Below are 14,274 nucleotides of genomic sequence, written 5' to 3' on the forward strand. Positions count from 1 at the left end.
TGCAGCAGAACCTCCCTGCTCCTATACTCAAATCCTCTTGCTATGAATGCTAACATACCATTCGCTTTCTTCACTACCTGCTGCACCTGCACGCTTGCTTTCAATGACTGGTGCACCATGACACCCAGGTCATGTTGCATCTCCCCTTTTCCTAATTGGCCACCATTCAGGTAATACTCTGCTTTCCTGTTCTTGCTGCCAAAGTTAACTTGGAGATATTGCATTCAATTCCCTCGTCCAAATCATTAATATATATTGTAAATAACTGGGGTCCCAGCACTGAGCCTTGCGGTACCCCACTAGTCTCTGCCTGCCATTCCGAAAAGGACCCGTTTATTCCTGCTCTTTGCTTCCTGTCCGCCAACCAATTCTCTATCCACCTCAACACTGAACCCCCAATACTGTGTGCTTTAAGTTTGTACCCCAATCTCCTATGTGGGACCTTGTCGAAGGCCTTCTGAAAGTCCAGATATAACACATCGACTGGTTCTCCCTTATCCACTCTACTAGTTACATCCTCGAAAAATTCTATAAGATTCGTCAGGCATGATTTGCCTTTCATAAATCCATGCTGACTTTGTCCGATGATTTCACCACTTTCCAAATGTGATGCTATCACATCTTTAATAACTGACTCTAGCATTTTCCCCACTACCGATGTTAGGCTAACTGGTCTATAATTCCCCATTTTCTCTCTCCCTCCCTTTTTTAAAAGTGGGGTTACATTAGCTACCCTCCAATCCTCAGGAACTACTCCAGAATCTAAAGAGTTTTGAAAAATTATCACTAATGCGGATACATGTGGAAACAGGCCCTTCAGCCTACTGTCCACGCTGACCAATGATCTGGCACTGGCACTATCCAGTGACAATTTATACTTTATAGATGCCAATTAACCTACAAATCTAAATCTTTGGAGTGTGGTGGGAAACAGGAGCTCCCGGAGAAGACCCACGCAGTCACTGGGAAAATGTACAAACTCCGTACAGCCAGCACCCACAGTCAGGATCGAACGCAGGTCTCAGCCGCTGTAAGGCGGCAAATCTGCCACTGAGGCACAGTTCCTATTGGTTGAAGGTTGTAAATCACTGAGAAGTATTGCTAGGGAGTCCATGTGACACTATTTCTTGATTTGCTTACCGCAGCATTTCTCTGACCCACTGTTGTTTTGAAGCCAGGTTGACAGAGGATTTAGCGGGGTGATTGTTACCTGTTACAACATGGGTGATGCAGTTGCCCTTCTGGTCTCTCAATAGATTGATGCAATAATCTTAATAGGTCCTATCAGGTGGTGTTGCGCTTGTCTCTGGTGGAATTGGCTGCAGTGTTTTGTCAGGAAGAGGACTGTTGGAATTGGCTCCACCTGTTTTTTAACATGTTGCCAGACAAGCGGATTTTTTTCTCTCCGACCTTAACAACTAGCAGTGTAAGAAAATAATTGCAAATGTTGGTACAAATCGAAGGTATTTATTCACAAAATGCTGGAGTAACTCAGCAGGTCAGGCAGCATCTCAGGAGAGGGCAGGAGGAAAGCAGATGTGGCTGTGGTAGCGAGTCTGGATCAAGATCTGGTCGTAGAGTAGGAGGGCAGGAGGAAAGCAGATGTGGCTGTGGTAGCGGAGAGAAGGAATGGGTGACGTTTCGGGTCGAGACCCTTCTTCAGACTGGGTGACTTTTGGCCCCATGCGGTGTGAGATCTGAGCAGTCTTCCTTCCTGGCCACATCTGTAGCTTGGACCGTTTTGTTGAATGTGCTGAGCCAGTTGAGTTGAATGGCCATGGGATGTTAACATCTTCCAGGGAGAATTACTAAGATGTCAGACTACCGCATTTTTAATAACAAAGCTCCCAATGAGAGGATGTTGTTCGCTTTCCAGAAGGTATACCCTCCACCTTAATTTGTGAACTGTCCATCTCCTGCCCATAGCTTTACTCAGGGTAGCAGTATCAGTGTTAATGTATTCAGATGCCTTTTCAACGTGGCATTCAGTCATTGTTGGATCTATCCTTGAGGAACTTGGCAGATTGAAAACTGCCTGCGTGAATTATTTTAATGTGGGGTGGCATTTGTACATCAAGGCAAGGTACACGGCAGGAGTGCTGCTGTGTCCACCAACTCAAGCCTGTTACCATTAGCTTCCTTGAATCTTAGCCAACCTATTACTAAGGGTATGCTACTTGGTGATGGTGCATGCGGTGCGTATTCACAGCATTGGAGAGTGAAAGGTGCAGGGAGGGTTTATTCTTTCTTTATATTTCTGACATAAAAGGAGGACATTTTTCCCCATCAAGCGCCAGTTCTTAATACAATCATACCCATGTTAATTTTACTCATTTCACTGTGAACTATACTCTCGTACACCACCAACTCCACCCTGGTTCTCGTGCCACGCACCTATTCTAAGGGTAATTTACAGTCACCAAACGACTCACTAATCCATTTTTAGGATATGCGGGGAAACAGGAACACAAGGTGGGGGGTGGAAACCCATGCAGTCAATGGAAGACTGTGCAAATAGACCATGTCAGAGATTGAACTTGGGTTGCTGCAGCTGTGTGGCAAGAGGACAATTTGGGGAAGAGGTGTGAAAGCAGCCCAGAAGATAGGGCCAAGTCACAGAGTGCAGTGGAAATTGAGGGATTTGTACGGTTGGAGTTAGAGGTCTGAGTGAGGGCGTCAAAAGACAGGAAGAGTCATGCATGGCTGGAGGGGCAGGAAGAGCTGGGATGGAAGGAGAGTGGTGGGATGGGGGTGGTTGGTAATGGTGTTCATGTTTATTTGTCTGCTGCAAGGTCTCTTTGTGCATGCCCATGTGTGTGGGTTAATGTTATAAAGCAGAGCCTGGTTTCCACTCATCCAACATCTCCTTGCACTGGATTAGGACTTTGCCTAGTCAAATTCATACAGTTGTTTGTATGCATTGAGTAACCCCGTGGTCTCTTTGACTTCTCCTAAGTAGAGTAAGATTTCTTTTGCTAATCATGTCTCTGCTTAATGATCTCACTGGGTTCATTTTGAGTTCTATCATGTCTCTTGTGGCCTTGCTCACATGTGGTGTAGGATTTGAAGCATATGTAATGCTTAGCGACTGAATTGGATCATGTCTGTATGATTTAACTTGTAGGTTAATTTCCTTGTCCAGATGGACACCATATGAGGTACAACCTGATTTGTTAAAAAGTGGGGTATTATTGGTTTCGAATTTAGTATTTAGATACAGTGAAAACCTTTGTTTTGCATGCCATCCAAGCAAATCATGTCATATATGAGCACATCATGTAGTACAAAAGAAAAAAAAATACAGTGCTAAATATAGTATTCTACAGAGAAAGTGTGGGTGAAAAATGTATGAAGGTGCTAATGAGATAGATTGGGAGCTAACAGGAAGGAAGCTTTTATTGAATCTGATGATACATGTTTTCAAGATTAATACCTGCCTGATGGGGAAGAGGGAATAACGCTGATATATGTCATCCTTGATTATGTTGGCTGCCCCATGCGCTATAGATAGATTTGGTGGGTGAAAGGCTGCATTGTGTGATGTATTGGGCTGGTCCACATTTCTTTCCGTCTTGGGCTGACCAGTTGCCAAACCAGATAAGATGCTTTTTATCGTGCAGCTGAAAAAATTTGTATGAATCATTGCGGATATCCTGAATTTCTCCAGCCTCATGAAGTACAGGCGTCGGTGTGCTTTTTTCATCAAGCGGCAAAGTGGTTGAACCAGGACAAATGGGTGATATTTACACCTCGGAATTCTCTACCATCTCCACTTCAGCACTATTGATGCAAACGGTGTGCTTCCTGAAGTTCATGAGCAGCTTCGTTGTTTTAGCTATCATTGTCCTTCTTGTTCTTGTCTTTGAGATCTGGCCCATCACGGTGCGGAATTTGGTTATGTCGTAAAGAGAGGATAATAGGAGCTGGGAATGCGACATTGCAGGACACCAGTGTTGAGAATGATCAGAGAGGATGTTTTGTCGCCTATCCTTGCTGATTGAGATCAATAAATCAGGAAGTCGGGGATCTATTTGCAGAGGTAGATGGTGAGTCTGAGGTCCAGGCGCATTGTAGGAGTTCATTGGGTCTAGCAGTTTGGAGATGAGTTTGGTAGTATTCGATAATATAATGCTTAAGAACATTTTGATTTTTATGGCTGAAGCATTTTACTTTTACTAACATGAGGGTAGGACAAACATTTAGAGATATGCCTTTGTTGCTGCTCAATTGTTAATTTCACCCTTGAAAATCAGTCATCTGTTTATTACTACAAGAGCTGATGAGCAAAGTGGAAGTTTGTGGTTGCTGTACATTATCACTAATTCTCTATTAGTGAACTGTGCAGATGCTGTCTCTTTCTAATTGACTTTTCCCAGTTTTATGAAGCCAACAAAATGTTACACGTTTGATCTGGCAAAGGTGAGTGGAGTTGGAGAATTTATCCAATGTGGCAATGAGTTCAGCCAAAGCAAAGATGGTTGTGGAGGGGAATTAATTAGGCCTCTGTTCAACTGAGAAGCAAAGGGCTCTCTTGCCTTCCTGTTGTGGGATGTAGGTATAGAGATCACAAGTTTCCCTGACACATCATATTCAGAAGAGTTTTTAAGCAGTGAAAGATTTCAAATGAAAATGTGTTTTGTGTAACAGTGCAGAAATCTGGGCTTTATTCGTATCTCCCAGGTTGGGGCTCATCAATGTGTCATATATACTCAGCGGGTCAGGCAGCATCTAGGAGAGAGGGAATGGTCCTAGATGCTGCCTGACCTGCTGAGTTACTCCAGCATTTTGTGATACCTTCGATTTGTACCAGCATCTGCAGTAATTTTCCTATGCCAAATATACTCAGTAAGATTTCACCCAGCCCAACTCGGTGAGATTTGTTGCAACATGAACAGTTTGAAATAGTGTTCTTTTTGCATTTAGTATATGGTGTTGTCTTTCACATATGCAGTCCCTATCCCCAAACTAATGTAACCACTTTCAATTTCATTCATTTTGTAGCCAGCCTGCAACCAAAGCTTATCTGGCAATATGCACTCTTTGTGCAAGTTAACAGATGGAGAAATTTAGGAGTAAAGCCTCGATAAACTGACATCACTCAAGAATGGGGATATTGGGCTGAAGGGCCTGTTTTCATGCTGTCTAACTTTGACTATAATTAATAGAACCAGTGCCGGTTTGAAGAAAAAGGTTTTGAGCAATTTTGCAAGCTGGGTCAACACTGTTGTGGAACAGAAATATGTTTCCTCATGAGTTACTCTGGTAATGTTTAATGTATTGTAAATATCTCTCCTCTGCTCTAGCAATTTGCTTTATCCACAACTTCAGAATATACCCAGGTGCACTAGTATGACATTTTAATCTTCAGCACCATGTGTTCATTTAACTTTTGAATTTGATTGCCAATTTGTACTGAATTAAGGTCTGTTATCTGCTTTGCAGTTGCATTACTTGCAACAGTTTAAAATTTCCGAAATTAATTTTTCTCATATCCACCAGAGACAGCAGGCACGCTGTCTTTTTGTAAATCTGTTGTATTGCTGTATTGCGGACAGGATGTATGGAGGTGGAGTAAGTTATTCTGAAACTTTCAACCATAGTGAATAAAATGTCCATTTTGTGGGGTTTTTCCCCCAGAAATATTCAGATGTTACATTAGAGATGAAGGCTTTTTAAAAGAATACTAATGTATCCCCTATGATGTCGCTTATGAGTTGGAAGCTGCTTAACAGCTTCGACTAGCAGCAATCTTGCCCCAGATAAAAGATAGTTTGTTGAACACTACTGGTAGTTAGAAAATTCATTTGACTGATTGATGTCAGCATCGTCAACTACGCTTAACAGTTGAAAGTCAAAATTAATTTGGGAAATGATGCTAAATAGTGACAGTAGTGTTGGACCAAGCATTTGTGTGTGTGTGTGTGTTGTGGTAGCTATATCGGTTGGAGTTGAAGATAAGGTTTTCTATGAGCTGGTTGAACTATAAGGTTAAAAAAATCAGTTAGTTCATTGAAGCAGAATAGGGAATTCATCACTAGAGATAAATCTAACAGCTCCGAGATACTCAGTTGTCATGATAACGAGGAGTATTGCCTTGAAAAGCATATTATGTCTAGTGACATGTTATCAGGAAGCATGTTTTGATATTGAGTATGGAACGGAGGTATTTGCACCTGCCCCCAATTTCTATATTTCTTGCTCTCTTGGGTGACCCATGAAATGTGATTATTTTAGGTAGTGTACTAGAACACTTCCAACCGCTTTGGGAATTGTGGGTTTTTCAATGTTGCAGATCTGGTGAGAAAAATAATAAGATTTGGAATAAGTTGATTAAATTGGATGTGCTTTTGCCACAAATGCACAGGTTTAAGATAATTAAGGGCTTTTGGAAAGAAGGAGTTAACAAATTGTTTGTTAAATGTATTTGTGTTTAAATTCTCTTCAGATTTAAATTGTTTAATAGACTGATTCACTTGTAATAACTTTTATTTTTGAGTGTAGGGGCAAAGTATTTATGCGGATGCAGAGATCAAAGTAACTTGTTGGTAGCAATTAATATTGCGCGCCATTGGTTGTGTGTCAATGACTTAAAACTTACTGAGCAGTTTGCAAAATAAATTATCCTACTCTTTAAATCAACAGTAGTTCTGATAATCCAAGACAGCAAATGTTTCAGATATGGAGCAAGCTAAAAGTATGTGCATAATCTGGGATACAAATATACACAGTATAATGCGCACTAGACGATCCCAATATGGCTCTAAGCTTCAGATGAGAAATCAACCGTAGGCATATCTGATACCACTGACAAGGGTCTCGGAGCTAAAGTAGTATTTGAGATGTAATATTAACCATCATCCAGTTGACTTCTCATGCGACTAGATAGTGTGCTCATGCTGCTTTAATACTATAGTGCATTTTTATGGAACCCTCTTTTCAAAATAAAATGCCACATGACTTCAAATTGCATTCCTTAATTTTCGTTGCAATGTCCCAGGTGTGCATGACTTGTATAGAAGTAAAATGCACGTGACACAGCAGGTCTATTGTGTTGGAGGCCAGAAGCAAATTACTTCAATTGGCCATTAAATTATATTGTAGGTGGCATTATATTAGAAATTCTAATTATAAGCATGGGATTGGTTTGCTAGTTAGAGGCCTGTTGTATTTGTAAAACTGCCTCGATATTGATATAATCTTTGCCTACTTTTATCTCTGCCCTCCACACCCCCTCTCCTGTATTTGACCGGTGGAATTTTCACTTCGTATTCTTTTTTGAATTATAAAGAATTGTGAAGAAATCAATTGCCTATTTAATTAAGATAACTATAAATTTTGTGTTGCTGCTTCCACACTCGCAACTAATAACATAGAAAGGGAATCTCTAATGTAACTTGAAAAGTTAGTTGAAAATGGTTGGTTCCTCAATTTACAGAGGTGCTGACAGTTTTGTTTTGTATTTCCAACTATTACTATTTTTGCTTGTGCCAATTGTGACTTCCATTTTCTATTTTAATTAGTAAATAATAATCTTTTCCTACATTGCATTGCAGAGAGAAGGAAGAAGAAAAGGAAGAACAGTTAATGGAAGAAAAGAAAAGGAAAAAAGAGGACAAGAAGAAGAAAGACGCCACTCAGAAGGTGAGAAAAAAGGTCTGATCCTTTCATTGAGTTGCTTTTGTTTAATATTGCTGGTTTACAGTACTATTTTTATGACTGGCAGTGTAAAACAGATTACGCTCAAAATCCTGCACACCTTGTCCAAATGGGTGCCATAGAATCACAAAACTACAGCGCAGATATTGCCCCTTTGCCCAACTTGGCTTTGCTGATCAAGTTGCCTAAACAATGCTAGTCCCACTTGTCTGTGTCTGGACCAAATCCCTCCATATCTTTCTTATCCATCCACCTGTCCACATGTTTTTTTAAATTGTCATAATTGTACCTGGCTCTACCACTTCCTCTGGCAACTCACACCACCCTCTGTGGGGAGGTGGGAGGGGGAGATGGGGGGGGGGGGGGAATTGCCCCTCAACCCTCAATGTCCCTTTTAAATCTTTCCCCTCTCACCGTAAACCTATGCTCTCTAGATTTAGACAAGGTGAATAAACACAGTCTTTTTCCAAAAACTATTCCCATATGATTTTATGTACCATTATTATAAAGTTTACCCCTCAGTCTCCTGTGCTTTGTGGGGGAAAAAAATCATGCAACCTTCCAGTCCCGGTAACATCCTCAAATCTCTTTTGGATGCTTTCCAGTTTAACAACATCCATCCTAATATTTATTTCAAGACGGCCAGAATACATAAACAGGGATGTAATGCCGAGGCGCGATAAGGCGCTGGTCAGGCCGCATTTGGAGTATTGTGAGCAATTTTGGGCACCATATCTGATGTACTAGCGCTGGAGAGGGTCCAGAGGAGGTTTACAAGGATGATCCCAGGAATGAGTGGGTTAACTTATGATGAGTGTTTGATGGCACTGAGCCTGAGGGGTAGGGGGGGGACCTCATTGAATGGTGCCGAATAGTGGAAGGCTTGGATAGAATGGATGTGGAGAAGATGATTCCACTAGCGGGAGAGTCTCGGACTAAAGGTCATAGCCTCAGAATTAAGATGAGAAGAAATGTCTTTAGTCAGAGGATGGTGAATCTGTGGAATTATTTGCCACAGAAGGCTGTGGAGGCCGTCAATTGATATTTTTAAAGTAGAGGTAGATAGCTTCTTGATTCGTATGGGTGTCAGGGGTTATGGGGAGAAGGCAGGAGAATGGGGTGTGAAGGGACAGATAGACCAGCCACGATTGAATTGCGGAGTAGACTGGATGGTCTGAATGGCCTAATTCTGCTCCTCTTACTTATGACCGTATGTCCTGTAGCTGGATAGATCACAGTGTTCTAAATATGCCCTTGCCAATGCCTTGTTCAGCTTTAACCTGACGTTCCAACTCTTCAACTCAATACACTGACTGATGAAGGCAAGTGTGCCAAATGCTTCCTTTACCCCCTGTGTACTTGTGTTGTCACTTCCTTGGAACCATGCATATGCAACTGCGGATATCTCCGTTCTACCACGCTCCCTGGAGCCCTACAATTTATTATGCAAGTCCATCCTAGTTTATCTTATAAAAACGCAACACTTCCCATTAATTTGAATTAGACTCCATCTGCCATTCCTTGTCCCTTGGCCCAGTTGATCAAGATCCTGTTCTCACCTGATCAGGTGTACTACTGAACATTATTTTTGAAGTCATGTTAACAATTTTATTGAGACAGTATGTTTTTACTCTTGGGAATTATCATTTTTTACGAAACTATGTTTCAAGGTTCAAGGTCAGTTTATTGTCACATGTACCAATTAAGGTACAGTGAAATTCAGATTGCCATACAGTCATACCAATAAAGAGCAACAAGACACCCAAATAATTTTTTAACATGAATATCCACCACAGTGACTCTCCCACATTCCTCACTGTGATGGAAGGCATAAAAAGTTCAATCTTCTTCCCTTCTTTGTTCTCATGCGGTCTGGGCACTCAAACTTTCCGTTGTCGGGACAGTCTTAGTTCCCGCAACCGGCAGTCGAACCCTCCACATCAGGGCGATCAAGCTCCCGCATCGGGGGGGATCTTAGCTCCCCGCGCTGGGCGATCGGACTCCCGAGTCGGGGCTGGTCGAATCTCCTGTGGCTTGGAGCTTCCCGTCTCTACCCGAGACTGTGAGCTCCTCAATGTTGAAATCCGCAGGCCGCGGTTGGAGCATCGATCCCAGGCAAGGGATCGCAGGCTCGGATGGTAAGTCCACGGCCCCGCGGTGGGGCTCAAAGTCAGGCTCGAGCAAAGCCTCCAGCTCCATGATGTTAGGCCGTAGAGCGACCGGAGATATGATCTAGAAGAAAATCGCACCTCTGGCAAGGTTGAAAAAAAGGTTTCCCCTGACCCACCCTCCACATGAAACAAACCAGAGAACATGAACACATACATTAACATTAACACAGACTTTTTAAAACACACTAAAAATAACAAAAAAGACGAAAAAACAGAGAGACTGTAGGCAAGGCTGCCATCGCTGACGGCGCCACCCTAAGCTGATGTCTAGCTTAAACAATACATTAAGCTCACTAATATTGCACTATCGTAAAGCATTATTTTTTATCTGAGTCAGTTTTCAGTGCTCTTATCCCATCATGTATTGAGGTCTTTTTCATTTTATTTTTTTCTTGCTATAGTTTGGTTTTCCTGACTAATAAAATCACCCTATTTCTGCCCATGTTCAATCCATTGTGCTGTCCCTATCTATCTAGTTTCCTCTAACTTTGCTCTGCAATTTTCCTTTAATTTGACCTTTACCCAACAACTGAATCCATTGTTAAGCACAAACTAATTTCATTTCTGGCTGTCTGCCCGAATTGTACGCTCTGCACCAAGTGGCTCAGCTGATGTCTATGCACCGAACACAATTCCATTTGCTGCAATTAGAATTCTTTACTTATCCTAGTCAATGTCCTGTTTATGCCAGAAACTTGTCTTAGATCGATGTCTTCTAACCCTGTTAATTGTTATTACTTCTGAATATAAGAAATGGGAGTAAATAGCCATGCAATCGGTTTCATCTGCTCCGTTATTCATTGAGATCAAGCCAGACTCCCTCAACTCAATTTTCTGTGTCACCTCCAGGCCCCTTGATTTCAGGTTCTTGGAAGACAACAGAGTGGGAGTTGCAAAGTGGGAGTTATGAGAGTATCCTAAATAGTTCTGTTTTTGACAAGCATGTACATGGGTTGAAATGCCACCTGTGTCATTAATTTCGATAATAGAAACATAGAAAAATAGGTTCAGGAGTAGGCCATTAGGCCCTTTGAGCCAGCATCGCCATTCAATATGATCATGGCTGATCATCTAAAATTCCTGATTTTCTTGCTTTTTCCTCATATCTCTTGATTGCTTTAGCCCTAAGAGCTAAATCTAACTCTCTTAAAAACATCCAGTGAATTGGCCTCCAATGCATCTGTGGCAGAGAATTCCACAGATTCACAACTCATCTCAGTCCAAAATGGCCTACCCCTTATTCTTAAACTGTGACCCCTGGTTCTGGACTCCCCCGACATCAGGAACATTTTTCCTGCATCTAGCCTGTCCAATCCTTTAAGAATTTTACATGTTTCCATAAGATCCCCTCTCATCCTTCTAAATTCCAGTGAATATAAGCCCAGCCGACCCATTCTTTCATCATATGTTCGTCCCGCTATCCCGGGAATTTACCTGGTGAACCTATGCTGCACTCCCTCAAAAGCAATAATGTCCTTCCTCAAATTAGGAGACCAAAATTACACACAATACTCAGTGTGCAGTCTCACCAGAGCCATGTACAACTGCAGTAGGACCTCCTTGCTCCTAAACTCAAATCCTCTCGCAATGAAGGCCAACATGCCATTAGCTTTCTTCACTGCCTGCTGTACCTGCGTGCTTACTTTTAGTGACTGATGTATAAGCACACCCAGGTCTCGTTGCACCTCCCCTTCTCCTAATCTGACACCATTCGGATAATAATCTGCCTTCCTGTTCTTGCCACCAAAATGGATAACCCCTCATTTATCCACATTATACTGCATCTGTCATGCATCTGCCCACTCATCCAACCTATCTAAGTCACCCTGCAGCCTCACAGCATCCTCATCGCAGCTCACACTGCTACCCAGCTTTGTGTCATCTGCAAATTTGGAGACGTCACATTTAATTCCCTCGTCTAAATCGTTAATATGTATTGTAAATAACTCGGGTCCCAGCACCGAGCCTTGCGGCACCCCACTAGTCACTGCCTGCCATTCTGAAAAGGACCAGTTAATTCCGCTTTGCTTTCTGTCTGCCAACCAGTTCTCTCTCCATGTCAATACCCTACCCCCAATACCATGTGCTCTAATTTTGCACACTAATCTCTTGTGTGCGACATTGAAAGTCCAGATACACCACATCCACCGTCTCTCCCTTATCCATTCTACTTGTTACATCCTCAAATAAATCCAAAAGATTAGTCAAGTATGATTTCCCCTGCATTAATCCATGCTGACTTGACCGATCCTGTCACTGCTTTCCAAATGCACTGCGATAACATCTTTAACACTCGACTCGAGCATCTTCCCCACTACCGATGTAAGGCTAACTGGTCTATAAGTCCCCGTTTTCTCCCTCCCTCCTTTCTTAAAAAGTGGTGTTACATTGGCTACCCTCCAGTCCACAGGAACTGATCCACAGTCGAGATAACATTGGAAAATGATCACCAATGCATCTATGATTTCTAGGGCCACCTCCTTGAGTACTCTGGGATGCAGACCGTCAGACCCTAGGGATTTATCTGCCTTTCAGTCCCAACAGTTTACCTAACACAATTTCCTGATAGTTCCTCCCACTAGATCCTCAGTCCCCTAGTGTTTCTGGGAGATTGTGTCTTCCTTAGTGAAGATAGAACCAAAGCACTCGTTTAACTGTTCTGCCATTTCCTTCTTTCCCATTATAATTTCTCCTGTCTCTGATTGTAAGGGACCTACATTTGTTCTCACTAGTCTTTTCCTTTTTACATATTTAAAGAAGCTTTTAGAGTCTGTTTTTATATTCCCCGCAAGCTTTCTTTCATGCTCTTTTCCCCCCCACTTAATTAACCCCTTTGTCCTCCTCTGTTGAGTTCTAAATTTCTTTAAATCTTTGCCATTGCATCTCCACCGTCAATCCTTTAAATATAATTTGCCAGTCTATCCTAGCCAATTCCCATCTAATACCTTCAAAGTCATCTTCATTTAAGTTCAGGACCCTAGTCTCTGAATTAACCGTGTCACTCTTCACCCTAATGCAGAATTCCACCATATTATGGTCACTGTTACCCAAGGGGCTTTGCAAAACAAGATCACTAACTAATCCTTCCTCATTACACAATACCCGGTCTAAGATAGTCTAGCTGATTCTTCTACATATTGGTTTAAAAAGCCCATCCTGTATACATTACAGGAAATCCTCCTCAATTACCAATTCGGTTGGCCCAATCTATATGTAGATTAAAATCACCCATGATAACTGCTGTAACTCTGCTATACACATCACTAATTTCCTGCTTGATGCTATCCCCAACCTCCCTACTGCTGCTTGGTTGCCTATACAACTCCAAGAAGTGTTTTCTGCCCTTGGCTATTTTGCAGTTCAATCACTACCGAATCTACGGCATCCAAGCTGATGTCTCTCCTTGCTCTGGCAGCAATCTCCTCTTTAACAAGCAATGCCACCCCACCTCCTCTTCCTATTCTGTCTATCCTTCCTGAATATCGAATACCCCTGCACATTTAGCTCCCAGCCTTGGTCAGCGTATTAAAGAAATCTTTATGCCATGCTTTAAATATTTAGGGGATATCTGAGTCTTATTTGCAGAATTTCCCTCAAGATCTGTTTCTGCAGAACAAAACTTTTCTCCCATAGAACCATTAGTTTTTTTTAAGCTTTGTTGGATGGCACAAACGTGATGGGCTGAAGGGCCTGATTCAGTGCTCGATGACTGACTTAGCACCAATATTTTCAGATGCCTGCTAATTATTTTATGTGGAGCACATAGGGATTACCAGCCTATATTTTAATGTCTCTGTCTACCCATTTCTGACATTGGTGCTGGTGAAAATAGACACAAAAAGCTGGAGTAGCTCAGTGGGTCAGACAGCATCTCTGGAGAAAAAGAATAGGTGATGTTTCGGGTAATCAGCTTATAACATGAGGTCCATCATTTGCTTATGTACTTGCTGTGAATAGACTTATTTCACAAAATGCTGGAGTAACTCAGCAGGTCAGGCAGAAATGATTGAAATGGTAATTCGAGTTTCACTGTACCTTAATTGGTACACATGACAATAAACAGACATTTGAACCTTTGAAATTACCTTTAATTTGCTTGCCATACAAACCACATTTTCTATTTTTGGTTGTTTAATGATGTTTAATAATACCACCCTGACCTTTTTCTTAAATTTGTTTTGACTTATTTACAATGTCGTTAGTGTTAAGTTTTTCTTTGTGTATTTGTTCCATGTTGATCTTTCCCCATCTATTCATCACATAGTGGCCTGTATCTATTCTACTGCCATTTCTAGTCATAAAAGTATATTTTTCTTATGTTCTTTTGTCCTGCAACAGTGCTGTCGTCCAGTTTCTTGTGTTCAATTCTTGCACCATTAAATCAGCAATCCAAAAGCTGAATGGTCTTATTGTGCTCAATTGCATTCATGTTATAAGGCTGCCCTTT

At 41.7% G+C, this 14,274-nt stretch overlaps 1 protein-coding gene across 7 annotated transcripts in view; it reads left to right on the plus strand.

Annotated features, from left to right (window-relative positions):
- The window catches only part of LOC144611443 (trinucleotide repeat-containing gene 6B protein-like), a 162,997-nt gene that overhangs the window by 83,936 nt on the left and 64,787 nt on the right, over positions 1-14,274 (plus strand). For all 7 annotated transcript variants that reach the window (XM_078430536.1, XM_078430540.1, XM_078430541.1 and 4 more), the window contains one exon: positions 7,554-7,641. In XM_078430536.1, coding sequence (XP_078286662.1) covers positions 7,554-7,641 — 88 coding nt within the window. The remainder of the gene's footprint in view (positions 1-7,553; positions 7,642-14,274) is intronic.

This window comes from Rhinoraja longicauda, chromosome 40, assembly GCF_053455715.1.
Source record: "Rhinoraja longicauda isolate Sanriku21f chromosome 40, sRhiLon1.1, whole genome shotgun sequence".
NCBI classification, from domain to species: domain Eukaryota; kingdom Metazoa; phylum Chordata; class Chondrichthyes; order Rajiformes; family Arhynchobatidae; genus Rhinoraja; species Rhinoraja longicauda.